The sequence below is a fragment of the Podarcis filfolensis genome (genome assembly GCF_964270895.1).
Source record: "Podarcis filfolensis genome assembly, chromosome: 11".
Taxonomy (NCBI): domain Eukaryota; kingdom Metazoa; phylum Chordata; class Lepidosauria; order Squamata; family Lacertidae; genus Podarcis; species Podarcis filfolensis.
This window is the reverse complement of record NC_139613.1, coordinates 61,954,953-61,979,513: the sequence shown is the minus strand read 5'-3', so window position 1 is coordinate 61,979,513 and position 24,561 is coordinate 61,954,953. Positions and strand designations below refer to the sequence as shown.

At 42.4% G+C, this 24,561-nt stretch overlaps 1 protein-coding gene across 12 annotated transcripts in view; it reads left to right on the top strand.

Annotated features, from left to right (window-relative positions):
- TJP2 (tight junction protein 2) overlaps positions 1 to 24,561 on the top strand; it is an 82,085-nt gene that overhangs the window by 29,180 nt on the left and 28,344 nt on the right. For 2 of the 12 annotated variants that reach the window (XM_083576581.1, XM_083576574.1), the window contains exon 1: positions 2,786 to 2,910. The exons of 6 other annotated variants lie outside the window; for them this stretch is intronic. In XM_083576581.1, coding sequence (XP_083432707.1) covers positions 2,848 to 2,910 — 63 coding nt within the window. In that variant the 5' untranslated portion in view covers positions 2,786 to 2,847. Of the gene's footprint in view, positions 1 to 2,759; positions 2,911 to 3,074; positions 3,279 to 24,561 lie in introns of those variants that run through there. 4 more of the 12 variants (XM_083576571.1, XM_083576579.1, XM_083576580.1 and 1 more) reach the window with 4 other exon arrangements.

The window sequence follows — 24,561 nt, the reverse complement described above, 5'->3', positions numbered from 1 at the left end:
ATGACCAACTCTGGGGTTGTGGCGCTCATCTCGCTTTATTGGCCAAGGGAGCTTCCGGGTCATGTGACCAGCATGACTAAGCTGCTTCTGCGAACCAGAGCAGCGCACGAAAACGCTGTTCTGTTGTGGGCACCACAAAATAGCAATTTCACAGAAGATACTCGGAGACACCATTGAGGTCAGGGGGTCATTCCACGTCATGTCAAGACGGTCATGTCACTCACCGTCTCAGATTTTGATGAAACTTGGTGTACCTCCTTAAATTTTTTCCTTCTATCTCAAACAGTTTTAATTTTATAGCACTTCAAAGTTTTGTGAAATCTCTGTTGTCTGTTCCTCTTGAGACCCTTGGCACATGTACATTTTTTCTTCTTCTCCATAACCAATGATCAGATCTCTTTGAAATTTTACACAGAGCTCAATAAGAGGATGAGGATTTCAGGAAAAAATACACCATTCAAAAGATTTTATAAATGCCAAATATATATATAATTAATGTACTTTTTTTGGTGGAAAACCTAGGTTTAGAAAACCTCAATTTTCAGCATGTGGGTATGATGGAACTCAAAGTTTTTGATGTTGAAAATTATCACAAAGATATACTCTTTCTCGACAAAGAATGAAATTTATGGGTTTTTTATTCCCTGTTAACAAATTTTTTACCTTTTTTGGACATCGTGGGGGAAAATGGCTACTGGGTACAACTTTCCTACAATCCATAGCTGTAATAGAAAAAAATAATGAAACAAAGTTGTTCATCATAAAAATTAACATAACAGTATGCACTTTCGGGGGGAAACTTATAATATCCAATATTATGTTAAAAGGGTAAAGGGACCCCTGACTGTTAGGTCCAGTCGCGGACAACTCTGGGGTTGCAGTGCTCATCTCGCTTTAATGGCTGAGGGAACCTGCGTACAGCTTCCGGGTCATGTGGCCAGCATGACTAAGCCGCTTCTGGCAAACCAGAGCAGTGCACAGAAACATCGTTTACCTTCCCGCCGGAGCGGTACCTATTTATCTACTTGCACTTTGACATGCTTTTGAACTGCTAGGTTGATAGGAGCAGGGACCAAGCAACAGGAGCTCACCCCGTCGCGGGGATTCAAACCACCGACCTGATCAGCAAGTCCTAGGCTCTGTGATTTAACCCACAGCGCCACTCGCATTCCAGCGAATATTATGCTAGAAATATATATATAAAATAAAAAAATAGTCCAGTAGCACCTTAGAGACCAACTAAGTTTGTTCTTGGTATGAGCTTTCGTGTGCATGCACACTTATTCAGATACGATATTATGTTAATACATGTAAAATGTACATGTGCCGAGGGTAACGCAGATTTCATGAAACTTTGAAGTGCTATGAAATTAAAACCATTTGAGATAGAGGGGGGAAAATTAAGGGGGTTTCTTTCAACCACAAGAGAAGGGTGTAGACCAAGTTTCATCAAAATCTGAGATGGTGGGTGACGAAACCCTTGTTTTTTGCGTTGATCTGATGTGGAATGACCCCAGGGAGAGACGGAAAGAATGACTATGGCATAAGAGGATGGGTTTACAAGTAATGAAAAAGAGTTATTTTGAGTTATCTCTCCTAAGAAACCTCATTAGCTAAGAAGCCATACTATCTCTCGAGTTTGATTTCTTCATTGTCCGGTTTCTTAGGAAAGATGACTCCAAATAATATCCCTAACTCCCCTACTAGTCAGCCCTTCCTCTTATCCTTTAGTCCTCCCTTTCCTGAGCTCAGGCCATTGGGAAAGAGGGCAGCAGCATAGTACGGATAAGCCAGAAACCAGAACCACCTGTGCCTCCGCTGAGAGGCAACAGCACTGAGATCTGTGGCTGTAGCCACAGGAGGAGGACGAGGCAAAGGCTCCCTCGGTGCTGACTTAGCAGTGAAATGGGACCAGGACCCTGGAGAATGCAGGATGGGATCTTGACCTTGCAACACAAAAAAATTACTGCATTTCCTGTTAAGTGTAACTAAAGCAACTATTGTCTCCAATTCTGGGAATAGAAATTGTGTGCCCCATGCCAGGTGAGCCTGCCCATCTTCTACAATTGGCCACTGAGGCCTTGCTCTCTGGGCTTTGTGGGATAAGGCCTTTTTAGTATGTAGCGGGGCTGAACTTGTATGTGTGGGTGAACTTTATATTAAGTGCATATTTGTGTGTGTATTGTGTGTGTATTTTCACACACTTCCTTCTTGATAATTGGCTTCTAATACTGATTTCCTGTTCTGAAAGTAACTTGACATTGGTTTTAGGAGGAAAATATGTAGGGCATGCATTGGATAGGTGCTAAAATACCACTTTGTTGTCTTAGTTACTGCACTGCAATCGTTCAGTGTATATGCATTGCTCTGGCCAGTGCATATCTATTGCATAAAGGGAGACAAAACAAATGTACAGTAGTTACAATGACCATTGTTTTGCTTCTTCAGGACGAGGGCTCGCGAAACAAGCTATCTGAAAGAGTTTCTGTTGGGCTTCCTAAGCCCGCTTGGCTTGCTGCCCTCAAGTCGCCTTTTCTCCTTTCCAGGCGTTCCACAGGCGCGCGCTGCCGGGCCCTCCTCCCTTGTTCCTGCTCTGCCCCGGAGCGCGCGCCCGCCCGCCCGCCCGCCCGGCGTGGCCTTCCTTCTCGGCGGGGCTGGGGCGCCGCCAGGCAGGCCGGGGCGGCGCCGTCGCTTCGCCTCGGCCGGAGCCCCGCGCTCGGCTCCCGGGGAGGCGCCGGAGGCTGAGCCGCGTCGGGGGCGGGGCGCGGGCGGAGTCCGGCGGGGAAGTCGCGTCGCTTCCGAGGGGGACCCGCCAGTCCCGGGCGGAGCGTCGCGGCGACCGCGGAGATGCCGGTGAGAGGAGGCGGCGGCGGCGGCGGCGGGGGCTCTCTGCTCTCGCCGTGGCTTCGGGTGAGTGGGCGGAGGCGGCCCGGGCGGAAAGTTCTCCCGGGCGGGCGGGCGGGGGGGGGGGCAGCGGCGCTCGCCTTCCGGGCGGAGGAAGCCCTTCCCCGGAGCTGCCTTCATAACTCGCTTTGTGGACCTTTCTGCCCAAGAGTTGAAATGTCACAGGCGGCCCGCGCCTCTTCGCCTTCCCGGCCTTTGGCCCCTGCCGACGGTTTTATTTCTCCATCCTCCTCTTCTGCCAGCTGAGAGGAACAGGTCATGAGTCTGAGGAAGGGAGCTCGAATGTCCCAATCAGTTTGTTAAACTTTAATATGCTCCAAGACACTCTGTTTACGTTTTTCATATACTCTGAAAATCCAGTGTTAAAATCTGAGGTGTGTGTCCTCTTTGCTGCATTGTTTTGATTTTATGTACTTTCTTTTTTATGCATCAATTTTATGTATAACTTTCGTCTTTGTTTGGTTTGAGAATGGTGGGGTTTTATGGACTAACTTAAAAGGCATACTTCCATAAAAGAATAAGATCCTTTGTATCTTCCTTTATGCTGTTTTTATTCCTTTCACTTATATTAATTTAACATGACTGTAAATTATGTTCACCTTGATCATTAGCTGGCTGTACCTAGGAGTTTCACTGAGAAGAATGCTTTATATTAATACCCAGATAGCCTAATAACATAAGGAGAGATAACAATTACTGGGATTGCATAACATGAGTAATGAAGGCTGAGATGCAGTGACAAGCCTGCGGCCATCCATCAAGCACCTTGATTCATATTCAGGTTTAACACATACTCTGCTTGAGATTTCCGTGTGTATGAGTTTATGGAGATGACTCCACAAAGAGAATCATTGGGGAAACTTGCAAAGAGAACTACGTATTTCTCAATTGCTGGGGGTGTGGCGACTTCATAAGTACACGTTGAAAAATCTCCCTAGAAAGTGCAGTCTGGGTTTGAAGTCATTGTAGGGATCATATAAGCTTAAATTTAGAAGGAACTATGAGGGTCATTACGGGACGCGGGTGGCGCTGTGGGTTAAACCACAGAGCCTAGGACTTGCTGATCAGAAGGTCGGCGGTTCGAATCCCCGCAACGGGGTGAGCTCCCGTTCCTCGGTCCCTGCTCCTGCCAACCTAGCAGTTCGAAAGCACGTCAAAGTGCAAGTAGATAAATAGGTACCGCTCCAGCGGGAAGGTAAACGGCGTTTCTGTGTCTGCTCTGGTCCGCCAGAAGCGGCTTAGTCATGCTGGCCACATGACCCGGAAGCTGTACACTGGCTCCCTCGGCCAGTAAAGCGAGATGAGCGCCGCAATCCCAGAGTCGGTCACGACTGGACCTAATGGTCAGGGGTCCCTTTACCTTTACCTTATGAGGGTCATTAATCCAATGTGGGAATCTTTTGTCCAACATGGGGTTTGAACTCACGACCATGAGATTAAGAGTCTTCTGTTCTACTGACTGAGCTGTCCCAGCCAAAATGCTGAAAGACAAGGAGTCCTACTGATACTTTTAAGTTAAAGGCTGCAGGTTGATTTAAGCTAGGAATTGAATAAGAAATTAAATTAATTTGTTAAATAATTCTGCTGGCCAGGATAGACCTGCTACTGCTGGTCATAATGTCTGTGGTATAAAGCAGCTTAACTTTCTTCCTTTAGCCATTCTATCTTTATCACTTTTGTATCTAACTTTTGTCATAATTTCTGTAGTATAAAGCTCGGATGTTTTATTTAACATATTAAAAATACTTAGTTTAAATTTTGAGCATAAAATTGGCATGTTGTTCAACAAGATAATATAGTAAAAATATGATATGCAGCCCAGCATATTGTGTACCAATTGTACACAATAGTGCCAAATGATTATTTTTGTTTTCACCTACTTTTTGTATTATTTGTTTCCTTTGACATGAGCTACAGACGGCAAAAAAATAGCTATAAAAACCTGTATTAAACTTTTGACAGTACAGCTGTTGTTTGTTTTGCTTGGTTGTCTTAAAATTACGGTAGAGGCCCTTTGAGAGTACTGCTTGCTAATTCCTTCTAGCTATGCATATCTATTATTCATTTTTAGTTTAAATAATGTAGTTTACTTAATCTGAACTGGTTGCCTTTGTATAGACCCAATAAAATGTTGATCATTGGAGCTTGTGGAAGTATGCAAACATTTTAGATTTTAACATGATTGTGTCGAATGAAACATCATTTTGCTTTGTGATGGGTCATCTGCTTCTGATCAGTGATAAACAGGACTTGACCTGCCCTCCTCTCAAAAGGCTTTATTTTCTCTTTCTCTGTTCTCTTTTCGAATGTTGGCAAAAGGCTTATCTTCCTGGCTTATGCGAAAGTATTCAGCATCCAAGATTGTTCTGTCAAAATACAGGATTGGGCCCAGCTAAGTAACTTCCATGGGTAAACTAGTTTCATTATGGAGCAGCTTGGGGACTTGCCATCTAGAATAACTTTGTCAGAGGAGCATAATGTGCATTTGTTTTGCTGTGATGGTTTTGTATGTACTAGGAAAAAGTGGCTTAGGGCATGTCCACAACATCTGTTTTTCATGTTGTAAGTAGTTGGTGCAGCCTGTTCACCAGCCTGAGTCTTAGAGTCATAGAATTGTAGACTTGGAAGGGACTTCAAGGGTCATCTAGTCCAACCCCCTGCAATGCAGGAATCTCAGCTAAAGCATTCATGACAGATGGCCGCCCCACCTTGGCTTAAAAACCTCCAAGGAAGGAGAATTCACCACCTCCTGACTGTTCCACTGTCAAACAACTCTTACGGTCAGAAAGTTCTTCCTGATATTTAGTTGGAATCTTCTTTCTTGTCTTGTCCCTACTTATTCTGGATTTCTTCACACAAGGTAAAGGTAAAGGTACCCCTGCCCGTACGGGCCAGTCGTGTCCGACTCTAGGGTTGCACACTCATCTCGCTCAAGAGGCCGGGAGCCAGCGCTGTCCGGAGACACTTCCGGGTCATGTGGCCAGCGTGACTAAGTGGCATCTGGCGAGCCTGCACCAGCGCCGCACATGGAAACACCGTTTACCTTCCCGCCGGAGCGGTACCTATTTATCTACTTGCACTTAAGGGTGCTTTTGAACTGCTAGGTAGGCAGGAGCTGGGACCGAACGACGGGCGCTCACCCCGCCGCGGGGATTCGAACCGCCGACCTTGCGATCAGCAAGTCCTAGGCACTGAGGTTTTACCCACAGCGCCACCCGCGTCACACAAGGTAGTGTTCCGTTAACAAAATGCTAATTTCCCCATGATTAGTTTTTGAAATACAGTGGTACTTCTGGTTGCGAACAGGATCCGTTCCAGAGGTCCGTTCGCAACATGAAAAGCGCGCAACCTGAAGCTTCGTATCTGCGCAGGTGCGCGGCACGATTTGGCACTTGTGCGCATGCAGCGAAACCTGGAAGTAACCCATTCCGGTACTTCTGGGTTGCCATGGGACCCAACCTGAAAAACCGTAACATGAGGTATGACTGTATCCTAGAATGTCTTCATTGCAGCTACATCTCCACTATAAGATTCCACCCCCCCCCCTTGTATTCCTTGAGTTTGAGTCAGATGGGCGGGCTATAATAATAATAATAATAATAATAATAATAATAATAATAATAATACCTATCCAGTAATTCCTGGTGACAAGCACCATATTTCTTATGAAATGAAGGCGCTGGTGCGCTGGTACTGGAATTCTGACCTTGGATAATCTTCCTGCCCTAGCTGCTATTGTCTGTTAGCTAGATGGAGGTTGAGATCTGTAGCAGAGCAATGGATTGTCCTGGGACAAGCAGCTCTGCAAGCAGGTTACAAACCTAAAGCTTAGAGAGGGTTTAGGAACTTTTCAGGAGAGGTTTGGACCCCCCCTCCAAATGTGAAATACCACTACACCTTTTCCCACCACAGCCTAAAAACGGAAAGGAGCAAGCCTTGGTTTTGGCAAAACTCCCAAGACTTTAAAGTAAGGTCATTTACTTCACCTCTGAGCTCCCTTTGACATTGGCAGTGGTGTCAGTTTTATGTAAAAGTTTGAATTAGGAAAAAAAATCCTATGCAAAACCAAGTAATTTGCAGTGGGAAATGTTCAGTTGGTGTCAGAAAATTTTCTGATGCCCTTGGAAATGATGTTAGCATGTTTATTTTACTTACAGTTAGTAAACAAAGCTAAAAACTTTGAAACTGGCAGCTTGCCTAATACTAATTTGCAGTTGGCACCTATTCTTATGAAACCCCTTTTTACTTTGTGTGCAGAAAATAATGCAGCGGAAAATACTCCATTTTTGAAAAGCTTCTACCCCCTTACACTGTGTCCTTGGGAGTTGGGTGACTTTTAGGCTAGTGAGCAAGACCTCAGGTACATCTGCCATACAAACTGGGACCTTCTTGCTAATTTCTCATGGTCAGGAACCACATCTTGACTCATAGATGGTTATTGGAAGATATTGTCTTTGTAGGTTGAATTGGATTCTTAAGCTCCTGGAACAAACCCAGATTTTGGCTACTTTATGAGATGACCAGGATATCTAGTTCATCAGCTTGGTGTGAGTACCTACCATGGTGGGGGGAAGAAGAAGAAGAAGAAGCTGATTTGTTTCCTGTTATCAACAAACACCAGGACTCACAGGCCCCAGAGAGGCTTATGGCTTATCCTTAAATATGTTTGCCTCTTTCTTTTTTCTTCCTCCTCACTCTGAAGCAGCGAGCAGAGAGAGGTGCCTTAAACCCCACAATTCTTATAATCCCCATAATTCCTGTGGACATGTATACTTTGTGCTCAGCAGAATTTTGGGGTGCTAGAGATGGTGGCTGCTTCTCTCCTGAACTCCACCCCAAGACCTGCTGTCTGGGCTTTGCAAGCTTGAGCGGTGGAGCTTAGCACTGCACTCAGCAGAGAAGGACTAAACAAAGTAGCATCAGCCATCACTATAATTTCCCCCGACAGGGAGGAAGGACTGCCAGAGTGTGGCGCCAGTCTTGCAGGTAGATACAACAGAAGCAATATTAGGCCAAACTGCTGTGTCTGTGTGTTTGACGCAGTGCCATATCTTTTAAAACTACCTCAAAAAGTATTTATTGATTTACACTGAAAAGACTGGCAATGGTTCCGCTCCCAAGCTTGTCATTAACTTTGATGAGATTTGTTTATACATTTTGATAAAACAAAAAGAAAAATCCACATGTAAAATTCAACTTCAGTAGAAAATCATAATCTTCTTTAGCGTTACAAAGGCAAATGTATGAAGAACTGCCTCCTTGCCCACCCTCCCGTTTTTATTCTCCTTTATGTCGTCCAAAATAAAGGAAAATCTGTTCTTTATGCATGCCAGCCGCCCTCTTTGATTGCACAAACAAGGCAGGCTACCCATTGCGTCAACTGCTGAACTGAACCCTTTCAGTCACAAGATGGTCTGGAAAAAAATATTTAATGTGACATGTCAGAAGAGAGGTGGAAAAGATATGAATTTAGCAGCAGAAGTGAACTTTGAAGCACCCTCCTCCCTTACATGCTTCACTAGGAAAAATGGTTAATAATAATAATAATAAATAAATAAAAAAAATTATTTATATCCTGCCCTCCCCAGCCAAAGCCGGGCTCAGAGCGGCTAACAACAATAAAATAATACAACATTCTAAAATCATTTCATTATAAATAAGTTCAAATCAGATTAATGGCAACCATTGGACTAGAGTTCTGTGAGGATTCTGAGTCTTCTCATTGTTTTCGTCCTCTTCACACTAAAAAGAAAGAAAAAAAGCATTTGGCAGAGGGCAGCCCTTGAAATCTTAGCTTTCAGCCTGTTGAAACAAATGCCTGGTTGTAGTTAAATTTCCCATTCCTCAGTCCTTGTTTTCCTAAGGGTGTGAGTGTGGAAATGTTGCAATTCTATTGTCTTTTGGTTCTCTCTGAACAGCTAGTATGTTGTTAGCTAAACTGAAGTCATAACTGAGAAGCAATTTCTGATGCTTTTTCTTGTTATGAAAAATGGGGAAGGGTATCTTCTAATGAGATTGTGTACAATGAAATTTCTGAAGGATTAGAATCTGAAAGGTGGTTTTTTTGCTCCATCCTGAGGTGTTTGAACCAATATCAACAAAAGGTGAAAATATAATGTGTTCCCTGTAAGAAAAACCCTGGGGCCTCATTTGAATGGTAGAATGTTTGGGGCCTGGTGGGCGGGGCTTGAGTGTTTTGCTCCAGAATCAGCCCCTCCCTTCAGGGTGGTTCCGTTCAGAGGGACCAAGAAGTAGGATGTGATCTACGATCCAGTGTAAAACTGGCAGTGATCTACCACCCAGGGGTGGGTGCAGGGAGGGTGTGCGTGCTGACAGGGTAGGCATGGGTGCACGCAGGCGAGAGGAGCTCAGGGTGAGGTGGTGTGGCGATCGACCAGAATTCATCCCAGGATTGACTGGTAGATCGCGATCAATGCCTTGAACATGTCTGCTGTATTTAGTTTCTCTCATTCTGTTATTTTGTTACAGTTTTCTCTCAGTTTATTATTAAAGCTTAGTTTACATTTACGTGAGCCACTTATTTTTCTGAGAGAAAAAGAAACTCTGCTGAGGAAAGGTGTAGAATATCCTAAACTTGGGTGAGTGAAGGGATATTCCCAGTTTGCCAAGAGGATTGGTTTGGTTAATTATCCCCCGTCCTCTACAACATCCTACAAAAACACTTCAAGCTTACTATAGAGAAGTGAAGAGTTCAGGTATTGCATTTGTATAAAGAGGCAGGGAAACCTGTAAGACACTTCTCTGCCCAGAAATGTTGGCGTTTGCACCCAAGAACTGTGTACCCATTTTATCCAGCGTGCAGCCAGTGACCTCCCTTGGGTTCCTGAATGGCAGGAGGCTGCCCATTGCCAGACAGAACTTGCAAAGAGAATATTGAAATGAGTTGCCCCGGGAGGAGCATCTGACGCCAGCACAGGCTGCTTTTATAGAAGTAGGGCAAGGTCTGAGAGATTCATATGGACAACTTGTTTTCCTGGGTTATCATCACAAGAAGGCCATGGAAGAGATAAGTTTTTCTGGAAAAGGAATCAGTTAAATGGGGCCTTGTAGCTGATCAGTTGATGCTTTGTTCCCTAGCTAATGACATCTAGCAGTTCCACTAAAAAGCCTTTTTGCAAATGTATCAAGAAAGTTATGCCTATGTCAGTGGGCATCACTCTCTCCATTCAGATCCTGAATTTTCTTGCCCAGACCTAACAATTGCAGCACAAACAGTTTACAATGGATTATACAGTAGAACAAAGACTCCAGTGTCTGGAAAAATCCTCAGAATTAAGCAAAGAGGTTTCTTGCGGTAATTGTCCTAATTCAATTCTCAGTTAAATGGCTGAATATAGTTTAAGCCTTTATTTCAGTTTTAATTGGTGGTGTCAGAGAGTATGCATACAAGTCAGGCTCACACTGCTAAGTCTGTTAGTAGGTTAACGTATGAGTTCAGGTTGAAATTATTTCCTTTATTTCTTTTAGCAATATGTCACATATAATTTTATATTTATAAAATCTTGTACCTTAAAATATATTTGACTTTGAAGAGAATTCCTGTTGTGTATTAATCTATTTTATCATCCAGTGAGATACAGATACAGTGAAAAGTAGTATGTGAATAAGTGGTGAACAATTGTTTTATTAGAACTAGGACAAAGGATATATCAAGTGAGAATAGTCATTTAAATGGATGGGCTTGAGAATCAAATAGAAACTTAAGGTAAAGGGACCCCTGACCATTAGGTCCAGTTGTGACCGACTCTGGGGTTGCGGCGCTCATCTCGCTTTATTGGCCGAGGGAGCCGGCGTACAGCATGACTAAGCCGCTTCTGGCGAACCAGAGCAGCGCACGAAAACGCCGTTTACCTTCCCGCCAGAGCAGTACCTATTTATCTACTTGCACTTTGACGTGCTTTCGAACTGCTAAGTTGGCAGGAGCAGGGACCGAGCAACGGGAGCTCACCCCATCGCGGGGATTCGAACCGCCGACCTTCTGATCGGCAAGCCCTAGGCTCTGTGGTTTAACCCACAGTGCCACCCGCGTCCCTTTGTTGCGCTATAGAATCATAGAATTGTAGACTTGGAAAGGACTCCAAGGGTCATCTGGTCCAACCCTCTGCAATCTAAAAATCTCAACTAAAGCATCCATGACAGAGGACCATCCCACCTCTGCTTCAAAAACTCCAAGGAAGGAGCGTCCAGCACCTCCAATTTAGAATTCACCAGCTGAAGACCACTAGATAGTCCTCCAGAGTTAGCTTGAAACACTGAATTCCTCACAACCAAAAACATATTTTTAAGACCTCACTGAATAAATTTGCAAAATTAAGCATCACCCATAAAATGACACGCCCGAGTTGTGGAGAACGTCCATATTCCTACCTCCCTGTTGCTTTGCTATTTTAGAGTGGGGGAGATGGTTGCCAGTTATTATTCATAACATTGACTTCTTTAGAACCTGGGCCAAATTATCCGTTGGGTAGATACTACTGGGATTCATTGGTGGAGCATGTCTTCATTGCACCTGGGGCAGGTGCGCCAAGGGGCGGGGCCCAGCCCTCACTGCTGATGAGACGCCAGCCCCAATCTGCTTTGCAAGGCTGGGATAATCTCAGTCTCTCAGAGCGGCTCAGGACGTGAGAAGAACGCAACAGCCAGATGCATTAGACCTCCAGTTATAGGGCAGTATAATAATAATAATAATAATAATAATAATAATAATAATAATAATAATAATAATGGCCACATGCCCTTCGATCCCAGCGTCACCCTCACTTTGCTGGTGATATGAGTACAAGTGACAGCATAAATATAGCCAAAAAAGCAAACCACAATCCCTAGTTGAAATAAGCCAAGAATAATGATTTGTTGAAGCTGCTCATCAGAGGAGGGAGCAAAGCAGGTGCAGGTTCTCCCTCCCCATGCCCACCTGCCCCACATGGTCAGTTCTTGGTCTGACCCTTAGGTGGAAAAATATTCCCCAATTATGGCCTGCTGTAATGTGTGAATGCATCCTACACAACACAAATATTCACTTAATATTGGGGGGGGCTGTGAGAGGACCACAATATTCTTTTGATTGTAATTTTTAAAAAACCTGATTTTAATGTTGTATTTTGAGTTGTTGTGACCTGCTCTTGGGCAGGTAATAAATCAAATTATCATTATTAGTGCTGAGGGAGTGGCCAGGTGCATTGGAAGAGATGAGCAAATTCCATGGAGAAGTTGTTAGCTTGTTATATGGTGTACCCTGCTCCTTAAGTGAGTACAGTGGTACCTCGGGTTACATACGCTTCAGGTTACATACGCTTCAGGTTTAGTCTCTGCTAACCCAGAAATAGTGCTTCAGGTTAAGAACTTTGCTTCAGGATAAGAACAGGAATCGTGCTCTGGCGGTGCGGCGGCACTGGGAGGCCCCATTAGCTAAAGTGGTGCTTCAGGTTAAGAACAGTTTCAGGTTGAGAATGGACCTCTGGAACGAATTAAGTACTTAACCTGAGGTACCACTGTATATAATTGCAACAAAACTTGAGGCGGGCTGCTAAGAGCAGAGAAATTGCTTTTGTTTTCTGACACTTACTTTGAAAAGTATAAATCTGTGGTTTTATAAGTTTAGTTGTTCCTGGCTCAAATTTTAAATAATTAGTTATATCCTGTTGGAGAAGTTTGAATGTATTGTCACTGGTGTTCTTTGTGGTTGTCAGAAATAATGTGCATGCAAAAGTCAGTAACTAACAAGTCTGGGTGCTGTTTTTAAAGTCCCTCCTCTAATGTTAGATGTTGAAGCTTTTCACTGAAACAAAGCTTGGGCAATGGCAATAGCTTTCCCTTCATGGTTCCAGATCAATTTGATGAGCTATTTGAAGGAGCCCTGCCGCCTCATGTGCCACAGTGGTGACTGCATCTAATAATAGGGCGACAAAGTGTGAGCCTGTAAAGTAGGGGCAGCCAACTGGGTGCCCTCCAGGTGCCGTTGGACTACAACTCCCTTGCCCATTGGCCATGCTGACTCGGCCTGATGTTATTTGTAGTCCAGCAACACCTGCAGGGAACCCTGTTGGTTATGCTGTAAAGCGGTGTTTCCCAAACTTTGAATAATCATGTACTCCTTCTGAAAGTTTATTCTTACTGGCATTCCCCTTCTTAGAAGAAGATAATTGGGGAGTAGTTTTAATAATACTATTTTAGCTTTGAATTGTTTTATGCAGCTAAAAAAGCTATGATGAATTATAATTAAAATGTCTGCCATGTACCCTTTGAACCCCATTCATGTCCTGCTGAGGGTACATGTACCACACTTTGGGAAACACTCCTGTAAAGGATCGAGCCTTATGCCTCTGCTTTCAGGTGGCAGAACTAGCCAGCTTCTCTTGAGCACCAGGACTTCCCAGTTGCAGGGATGGCATCATGGTGAGGGTTGTGAGAGAGAACCAGTAGTTCTGAGCCAAGGAGCATCCAAGACTGTAGGTGGCTGGCTGAAGGTGCACTTAGAGATGCTTAGCTTTGAAGTAGCAGGTTGTCTTGAGCTGCAAGTAAATGGGTCTCTTCTAATATTTTCAGAGAGCTCTATTGGCAGCATTGTCTAGGTGTTGGTCCCAAGAATGATGGTGTTAGGATTAGCCTCTCTGAAACACTTTCCTGTACAAGCCCCATCAAATGAGGAGTAAAGTAAAAGGTAAAGGGACCCCTGACCATTAGGTCCAGTCATGACCAACTCTGGGGTTGCGGCACTCATCTCGCTTTATTGGCCGAGGGAGCCGGCGTACAGCATGTGGCCAGCATGACTAAGTCGCTTCTGGTGAACCAGAGCAGTGCACGGAAACACCTTCCTGCCGGAGCGGTACCTATTTATCTACTTGCACTTTGACATGCTTTTGAACTGCTACGTTGGCAGGAGCAGGGACCGAGCAACGGGAGCTCACCCCGTTGCGGGGATTCGAACCGCCGACCTTCTGATCAGCAAGTCCTAGGCTCTATGGTTTAACTCACAGCACCACCCGCATCCCTCAGATGAGTAGTAGTAGTAGTTACAAAATAGTCTTCTGTCCCATGTTTTTAGACCCTGCTTAGTCATACTTTATTTATGTAATGATGAAAGAATTGGAGAAATCTACCTTGTCCATCTAAAGTATCTGCTGTGGGCAGTGATACTACTGTACAAATGGTGGCTTTACACAGACACACACACATTTTAAAGAGAATCCCCAGAGAACTTACAGGAACATTCTAAATTTGATACTTAGCTGCAGAAATCCTAGGAAATGTATACAAACTAGTGGCTTTTAGAAGTTTGCCTGCCTATCTGTTGTATTAAGACTTAAGTGAATCTGGTAAAAATAATTTGAATGGAAAAAGGTTTTTTGCTTTCCAATTATCAGTGTGTGTGCGTGTGTGCTCCTTTCTTTCATCTGTCTTGTCAAATAGCTGCTTAATACCACCATCTAGTGGAAAATTAGTTTATAGGTCATTTGCTGTTTTAACACCCATCACTTCTGTAGCAGCTGCTACCAATCAATTTAATTATACTGGCCATTCGCATTACTCCAAATTCACAGTAACTGCCGATATGACCATTAGTGAGTGATTCAGCACCAAATTAAAGGGTTTATTTATTTTTGTGTCATAAAATAACAGTTCTGTTTCCTTGCCTTTCAGTGTGTTTCTGTAAATTCAGAAGCTGCTTAAATTAAGGAGTCATTCAGATCCCATTACCAGAAACAATGAGTTATGAAGCTGCAACTTGAGGGCAGAAGGAAAATGAGCCATTGTTAAAAAGCAGCAGCAAACAATATGCATAAAGCTTCTTCACTTGATCCAGAAAAAATGGGTGGAGGGAAATAAAGGAAAATATTAAGCAGGAGGGAGGTAACTGGATATTGAATAGTCTATATTCCCTTGCAGCACCTGAGAGATGGATCAGGTGAAAAGTGCTCAAAAGCCTGTCATTGGTTTATCTTATTTACTCTAGTTCAGATGTATGTGCCTAAAGGCAGAGATGTTCTTTTGAAGTCTAGCGTTAGGAGCTGAATGCTGGCCTTCCACACTGTAAGGACGGGTCCTGCTCCTCGCCTTGTCTTTCCACTTGTTCTGTCTCAGCTGCACTTCGGCCACTTCCTATATGCAGCTTCAACAAGGAGTGAGTTGCAGATGTCAAAGACCTTACAGCTGAAGCAGCACAAAGATTTCATATCACCTCAAAAGTAGAGACTTGCTCCTGAGTAAACATCCATAGGATTGTGGTGCAAGTGATGCGCAGGCATGTGAACCAGCCCATAGTTTTTTCATTTTCGTTCATTACATACAACTCAAATTTTTAACATTTGCTATATATTCCTCCCTCCCTCCCCTCCAAGACTTCCCCCAACTTGCGTTTCTGGTTTGTTTCTATTTTCATCTGCTTTGCTGTCTCTCAACAGAAAAAGTTATCAATAACATAACATCAAGCCTTAAAAACATAAAAATAAAATTAAATACATCATCTTATTTTACTATCTTCCAAACATTTTCTAATGCTGATAATGTGAATGTTTATTTAAATCCTGCCATCAAGTCTGTTGCCTTTCTTTGTTTCTGAAAGTATAATATGAATAACCATTCATATTACACTCTTTTTCAAAGTCTCTGTTGTCTTTTTCTCTTAGCCTTCTGTCATTTTTGCTGGTTCTGCATAGTTCCTCAACTTCTCTTGCCATTGTCCTTTAGTTGGTATTTCTCCAGTCTTCCAGTTTTGTGCAATCAACATTCTTGCTGCTGTAGTGGCATACATAAATAAAGTCCTCATTTCTTTTGGTATGTCTTGACCTAAAATACCTAATAAAAAGGCTTCTAGTTTTTTTACAAAGGTTATTTTTAACATTTTCTTCAATTCATTGTATATCTCTCTCAATAATATTCAATCTGTAAATTTCAAATTTACTTTCCACAGTTTTATCCATTCCTGAAATTGTATATTATGTCCTACATCTTGCGCCCATTTAATCATTACTGATTTTACTTCTTCATCTTTGGTCTCCCATTCCAAAAGGATGTTATATGTGTTTTTTAATAATTTTGTGTTTTCTTCTATCACTTCCTTTTGGAAATTGGAAGCCGAATATGAGAAGCCTTTTTTGTTATCCTCCTTAAATATCTCCTGTAATTATCTATGATGTAACCAACTTTGAAGATGTTCTTTTATTTCATCGTATTCTTTCAGTTTTAACTTTCCCTCTTGCTCCACCAACAGTTCTCTATATCTTGGCCACTCTCCTCCCCCCCCCCCACAGTATTTTAAGTGATAGTGCTTCAATAGGTGATCGCCACCCTGGTGTTTTGGGTTCTAATAAATCTTTATATTTCTCCCATACTTTAAACAGTGATCTTCTAATTGAATGATTATGAAATCCTACATGTACTTTTGCTTTTCCATACCAAAGATAGGCATGCCATCCAAATCTATTATCATGTCCTTCCAAGTCTGTTATTTCCTCCCTGTCTAACTTGATCCAATCTCGGATCCATATTAGGGATGCAGCTTCATAATACAATTTTAAATCTGGAAGTGAGAATCTGCCTCTTTCTTTCACATCTGTTAAAATTTTGTTTTTTATCCTTGGTTTTTTCCCATTCCAGACAAATCTTGATATTTCTCTCTGCCATTCTTTGAAGCATGCACTCCTTGTTATTACTGGAAGAGTTTGGAAGAGAAATAACATCCTTGGAAGTACATTCATTTTTATAGTTGCAATTCTTCCCATTAAAGAGAGATTCATCCTATTCCATGTTTCCAAATTTCTTTTAATTTCCTGCCAAATTTTTTCATAGTTATCTTTAAAAATATTTATATTTTTTGATGTTATCCAAATTCCTAAATATTTTACTTTTTTATATGCCTCTATCCCTACCATCTCTGTTATTTCTTTCTTTTTCGATTCTTTAATATTTTTAGTAACAATTTCGTCTTATTTTTATTTAATTTAAATCCTGCCACGACCAAATTCTTGTATTATATTCATTACTTTTGGAAGAGAATTCTTTGGATCCTCTACCGTTATTACCAAATCATCTGCAAATGCTTTTAATTTATGTTCATTCTTTTTAATTTTAATACCTACTACTTCCCTATCTTGTCTTATCTTCTCAAGACTTCCAGAACCAGAACAAACAACAATGGTGACAAGGGACATCCTTGTCTTGTCCCTTTTTGTATACTACATTTATCTGTTATTACCCGGTTTACGATTATTTTTGCATTTTGGTCGGAGTAAACAGCTTGCATTCCCCTATTGAAATTTTCTCCAAATCCCATCTCCTCCATCACCTTCTTCATAAAACTCCAAGAAACATTATCAAATGCTTTCTCCGCATCTATAAACATTAATGTTGCTTTTTTCTCATTTCTCATTTCCAGATACTCTATAATATTCAGTACATTTCTAATATTATCTTTAATTTGTCTACCTGGAAGGAATCCAGCTTGGTCATGATGAATAAGTTCTTTTTTTAAAAAAAATCATTCTATTTGCCATGACAAATACAAATAGTTTATAATCATTATTTAATAATGAAATCAGCCTGTAGTTTTTAACTAATGTCACATCCGAATCCTGTTTTGGTATCAAAGTTATATAGGCCTCTTTCCATGTTTCTGGAACTTCCCCTATTTTCAGAATCTCATTCATTGTATCTTTCAGGGGATTCACAAGCTGTTCACTCATTTTTTTATAATATTTTGCCGTTATTCCATCTGGCCCTGGGGATTTCCCTACTTTTGTTTGATTTATTGCCTCAATTACTTCTTGAGCTTATTGTCACACTTCCTAAGTAAAGTTTGTGAACCTGCATTTTGTCTTAAATTAGGGCTGTGGACACATTACTGTTTACTCTGCTCCAGTGTTTCCCCACCCCTATTTGTTTGAATCCATGTACATAGAACATGGGTAGGCAAACTAAGGCCTGGGGGCCGGATCCAGCCCAATCGCCTTCTAAAGCCTGCCTATGGACAGTCTGGGAATCAGCGTGTTTTTACATGAGTAGAATGTGTCCTTTTATTTAAAATGCATCTCTGGGTTATTTGTGGGGCATAGGAATTTGTTCATTACCCCCCTCAAAATATAGTCCAGCCCACCACATGGTCTGAGGGACGGTGGACCGGCCCCCTGCTGAAAAAGGTTGCTGACCCCTAACATAGGATATTACCTATAATCCACAGGTATCTTTTGTGTTTTGATGCAGTTTCCCCCAATCCAGCTTCACCCCATTTGAGAACTGTAGGATGACTCCTTGGGCCATGAGATGCACAACTGACACATTTGCCAATTGGGGGTGGTCCTATATGTCTAACTTTGGGGTGGGGGAGGCGGTATCCCAGAGCAGCATCTCCCTTCCCACCTGCCAACTTGTCCTGATCCCGTTGATTCAAAACTAAGGCTGCAATCCTACCTAACAATGTCTGTTCAGAAGTAGTTACAGGTAGGTAGCCGTGTTGGTCTGCTGTAGTTGAAACAAAATAAAAAAAATCCTTCCAGTAGCACCTTAGAGACCAACTAAGTTTGTCATTGGTATGAGCTTTCGTGTGCATGCACACTTCTTCAGATCAGAAGTAATTCCCTGGTAAGTGGGTTAGGATTGCAGTCAAAGGCTTGTTCATTTCAATAGGTCTTACTTCCAAGTTTTGCTGCCTTAAAACAAGAGGTGAAGAGGAGGAGAGATCCATTCTCATCTCTGTCCATCAGCATCTGCAAACAACAAAAGGGGGGGATCTGTCTTACTCTCCTTGATTATTTAAAGTGTGAACTAGCTGCAGGCCTCTGGAGGATAAAGTGAGCAGAGACTGCTGCAGAGAATTAAGAGAGTCTAGCTAATTCAGAGCCCAGAAGGCACAAGCGGGCCCCCCTCCCACCACCAACTATTGCTAGCTTTTAAAATGGAGATGGGGAGAAGCTGTGTAAGTGTCTTTGTGTCAAAGGAGGAGCTAGAAATGCTAAGAAGGACATAACCAGGAAATGGATGCTTTCACCTAGACTATTTCTCTCTTACTGGGAGTAAATCCCAGTGCATCTGGAAGATGTATAGAAATGTGTCTGCAGATGACAGCTGCAGGGAGATGATTTCCATGGGACAGAGGGATGAAAGCTTCACCCGTAGGAGTTGAGGGTGGGTGGAGGGGTTGGGGAGGATGGGAAAACCATGGACAGACAGCGGGTGGCTGGGCGATATCTGGCTTTCAGCATCACAATATATCACCAGCTAAATATCGTGATATCTTAGTATATCACAATATCTATCTGCAGTGGTGGTGGGCCTTGCCAGGCCTCCCCACAGCAGAGGAGGTGCCGGCCATACCTCCCCGCAGCAGTGGAGCCTGCGCTGCGCTTCCCGGCAGCAGCTAGGGGCTTTGACAGGGCTCCCTGCAGTGGTGGAGGGCCTTAAAATGTAATGAAGTAGTAGATTTAATAAAAATATTAAATAAACTTCCATACATTATATTTAATACATTTTCAACTAATTTATGAGTAGTTTAAGTGATTTAGTCAGGTTGCATCTACTTCCCCACTCAGAGGTCTAAGTGGAATCCCTACATGCAGAAGCCCCACTGAGTTCAACTAAACTTCTACTTTCTTGGGAGTAAGCCCCATGGAATTCAGGAGGGCTTGCTTGTGAGTAGACACACATTTGCTTTCACTGCTTACTGAAAACACCCTCCTCATCATTCTCACACAGTACCCAACCTCCCATTTCGGCTTAAGGCAGCAGCTAAATCTTCTCCCCTCCATTCCCCACCTGCCAAGCCCTCATCTCACCAGTCTCTTCCTTTTCATCAAAGGGAAGGAGGGAGGGCAAGCAAGCAAAATGATAGTCTCTTTTAAATTTAAAAAAACCTTTCCTTTTTAATATGGAGGAAAGCCATTTAGGGGGAACTAACAACATAAACACCACCAGAAAACAAAAACAAAAACTCTTCCATCTCTTTTTTCCACTGTTGAGGGAAGAAAGAAGAGCTTTCCAGTTCTTTGTTTACTTGCCACTGGATCTTTGATGGGGGGTGGGGTCCCTCCTAGATAGTTAGCAAGCTGGAATTATCTGCAAAGCATCTGCAAAGTACTGGTCAGCTGAGCTACCTCCTGGGAAGCTGTTAAGTCTCCACCTTTTGTTCACCAGTATATTTCCTTGTTTAGCAGCCTTAGAGTGGCCTAGTGGTTAGTGTGTCAGACTAGGACCTGGAGACCAGGGTTCAAATCCCCACTCAGCCATGAAGCTCACTAGGTGACCTTGGGCCAGTCACAATCTCTCAGCCTAACCTACCTCATGGGGCTGTTGCAGGGAGCTCTTTGGAGAAGAAGCTGGGATATAAATGCAGTAAATAAAAGCAATATAAATAAATGCATCAAAGCATAATGCTAGGTACAACACTGTGCAAATTCAACAAAACACAGCCTGGGGGGGTACACCTTGCTGCATCCAGGAATGTGTACATACTCTCATACTTCTAGCCTGGGGCTTGAGGGGGTTGGAAAGTGGAAACTGTGTGTGTACCAAGACAACGTAAATTTTACATTAAGAATAAATTCTGAAAGCTTGGAATATAAGGTTGACTTCAGGACCCATTCTGACTCAGATGCTTAGGCTGCAAGTGCATGAAATGCAACTTGCTCTCGGTGTAACACAGTGTTGCTATAAGCCTGTCTTTATGAATAAACAAATGCACAAGTAAACTGGACTAACCTCTTTCTCCTCCCCACCTTAAGTTGCTTGCAGTTGTCTTGTATGAGAGATTCTTGACCGTTTCCATTTGGTTGTTTCATCATTACAATCAAGCTCTTGCATTGCCTCAGTCTGCTCTCTGGAACAGTTAACTATTCCAAACAGTTGTCTCATATGAGCAGTAGCACATCAAATGAGGCCACTTGTGTCAGTGGCTCACCTGCGTGATGAAGCTCTGGAAGGAACTTGCCAAAGATCGGGGATTCTGAACACCTTTCATTCAGACACTTTTCCTTTTTCCTGAGTGGCCTCATTTGCTCTTCTCCTCAGGCATGTGTCACAAAATACAAAAAGTCACAGAGCAAGAGACAGCCTGCCAAGTGGTATATTATCTGAAGTAGCTTCTATACCATTCGGCAGGCTGTCTCTCGCTCTGTGACTTTTTTTGTGAGAAGTGCAGATTTCTCCTCTTCATGCAAACTAGTGCGGTAAGCAAGGCAGCATTCTTCCAGTTCCTGCTTTGAAAGCCAGGAGGTGGCATCATTGAGCTATAGGTTTGCACAGCAGCTGTGGGAGCCTCTTGTGGAGAGAGGAAGATACTGGAGGTGTTTGCATCCCCTCTGCCTCACCTCTGATGGGAGAAGGTCAGAAGAGGAAGCCTGGGATGGACTGAGCAGCAAGACACGTGGGAGCTGAGACTGTTTACAGTACAGAGTTGTCCTTTTCTCATTTCTTTCCCCCAGTAGCTTTACAGCTGTGATTGCAGAAGCCAGCCAAATGGCATATGCCCCAATACGCAAAGTCTGTGTCCTAAATGCTGCTTACAGATCAGGCAAACACTTCTCCTGTAACTGCGAATTCCTCACGTTTCTGCATATTCTTTGGGAATGGGGAGGAGACTGTGTGTTGATGCCTAGTGGTGACACCAGTAAGTTACTTAAATAGGAATTAAATTGAGGTACTGGGTTATTTATTTTCTGTTTTAAGATAGTGACATTTGTTTTGGGAGTAGATGTGTTGCCATTTGTACATCTGTGGGTTTTAATATGTCATTGTGTGAAATGAAGGCAGGATTGGCTGAGTATGTAGGGCACAATTGTATTAGAATTACATAACAATGTTTGAGTGGTGGAAACTGATGAAAAGACGGGGATGTTAGAGTCCCTTAACAGATTATAGTGTGCCACAATGAAGACAGCTCAAGCTCTGCAACGAATGTGGCTACATGCTGTGAAAAAGTTGAGGATTTTAAAATGGCATGTGAGTTAATTTTTGAAAAATATATACCATTAGTATTTCCTATTGTCTCATCCATACTAAGATTTTGTGTTTTAAAACGAGGAAGAAGACATGATTCTTGACTGTCTTCAACATTGTTGTACTTTATTTTAGTCTCAAATAGTTTAGCATTAAATGGCTCCCTGATTTCCATGCCTTCCGAGTGTCTGGGGGAAGCTTGCTGGCTTGCTGTGTCATTCAAGTCTCACTAGGATCTCATCATCACATTACTCTTCTAATTAGAATGAATTAGCATGAAATCTGTAAAATTGTGCTTGAGAAGATTGTTTATTAAATAATTCTTCTTTTAATGTAGGCTTAATAGAATGTGCTAAGTGAGCTACTGGCAATATCATCACCCGTTTAATTGTGTGACAGTGCAATCAATTAATGTATTCATATTACATTTCTTGCCATTTTCTAAAATGATACACTCATTACTCCTCAGGAATAGGTGACACTTAGTACCTTAACCTGTCTCTTGATGCATTTGCAGCACTAGTGCAACGTGTACCAGGTTCACTGGCTCCTGATATAGTTGGAGTTTCGTGCTTGCTCTGACAGAATTTAATCCCCTCTCGGGTACAGTCTGAAGTCTTCAGATGGTGACTTACAACATCTGTGGTCTTACCCAGCCCCCACACTCATTTTGCTCCTTCCATTAATCTGTCAACATTGGTTAGTATTTCTGCAACAACAAACAGCTGTAAATTTTATAATGTTAAAGAGATTATGAGTTAGAGATTTAGGACAGAGCAGATGGCTTTTGTGCCTTGTGAACTCCCAAGGTGAACTTCCAGTACTTTGTTGGTGCTGCACTTTATATCCTACAGAATGTGACCTTAAGAGCTGCTTCCTCTTAGGTTGATTATACCAGCATTCAAAAGCCAAGCATACACCCCCCTCCCCTTTGTAACAATTTGATGCATGCCATTCCAAGGAACATTTGACTTTCCGGTTTTCTTCTGAGGCACAGATACAGTGGTACCTCAGGTTAAGTACTTAATTCATTCCGGAGGTCCATTCTTAACCTGAAACTGTTCTTAACCTGAAGCACCACTTTAGCTAATGGGGCCTCCCGCTGCCGGAGCACGATTTCTGTTCTTATCCTGAAGCAAAGTTCTTAACCTGAAGCACTATTTCTAGGTTAGCGGAGTATGTAACCTGAAGCGTATGTAACCTGAGGTACCACTGTAGTTCAAACTAATTTTCAAATAATTTGTAGTTTTATTCACAAGTAAAAATTAAAAGTATTTCAACATTGTATTCATCAATCTGCACTTCTTAAATTCTGCAAGTAGCTGAACATGCGTAGAAATTTATTCATTTCATTTCCAGTACAATAAAACATTTTTCTTACTGAAAATATCCTGTTAGTATATATGTAGCTGCCGCGACTGGACTTAATTGTCAGGGGTCCCTTTACCTTTAGCTGCCATATAGTAGTAGTAATTATAGTAATTAAAAAGATCTCTGAAATGTTTTTAGTAGCTCTGTGTGTGAGAGAGAATATATTGAACTTGTAATTTATGTAGGGTTTTTTTTTTATCTCGAGGCATGACTTTTTTATTGCATCAATCAATCTGCTGAGGATCTGAACTCTGATCAGATTGAAATGATGATGATGATGATTTTATTTGTATCACTCCTATCTTTATTATTTGAACCATGCCCCAGGCACTTTGGGCAGTTTCTAACAGATATAAAAACCTAATAAAACACCAAACATTAAAAACCTCCCAATACAGGGCTGCCTTCAGATGTCTTAAAAGTTGTAACAAAAAAAAAAAAAATTCTTTCCAGTAGCACCTTAAAGACCAACTAAGTGTATCTGAAGAAGTGTGCATGCACACGAAAGCTCATACCAAGAACTAACTTAGTTGGTCTTTAAGGTGCTACTGGAAAGAATTTTTTTTGTTTTGTTTTGTTTTGACTATGGCAGACCAACACGGCTACCTATCTGTAATTAAAAGTTGTAGTTATCTTCGTAACACCTAATGAGAGGGCATTCCACAGCATGTTTTACATTTTCTATATGCACTGTAAGCTGCCCAGAGTGGCTGAGGAAACCAAGCTAAATGGGCAGGGTATAAATAATAAATAAATTATTATTACAGTGGTACTTCGGGTTACAAACACTTTGGATTACAGACTCCGCTAACCCAGAAGTAGTACCTAGGGTTAAGAATTTTACCTCAGGATGAGAACAGAAATCACGCGGTGGTGGCAGCAGGAGGCCCCATTAGCTAAAGTGGCACCTCAGGTTAAGAGTGGTTTCAGGTTAAGAATGGACCTCCGGAATGAATTAAGTTCGTAACCCAAGGTACCACTGTATTACAATTATTATTACTACTATTACTACTGCTGCCAAAAAGGAACTGCCATAATGCCCTCAGAGCTGGATCTCAATGTCTGGGTTGGAGAATGGGGGTGGAGACGCTCCTTCAGGTCTCCTGGGCCAAGGCCATTTGAGGCTTTCAAGGTCAGCACCAACACTCTGAATTGTGCTCAGAAACATACCAGGAGTCAGTGTAGAGCCTTTAGGACCAGTTCTGTATGGTTCTGACAGCTGCTCCCAGTCACTAGTCTAGCTGCCGCACTCTGAATTAGTTGTTGTTTCTGAGGCACCTTCAAAGGTCATAGAGCGCATGGCAGTAGTCCAAGTGGGCAGCATCTTAGCTCTTAGAAATC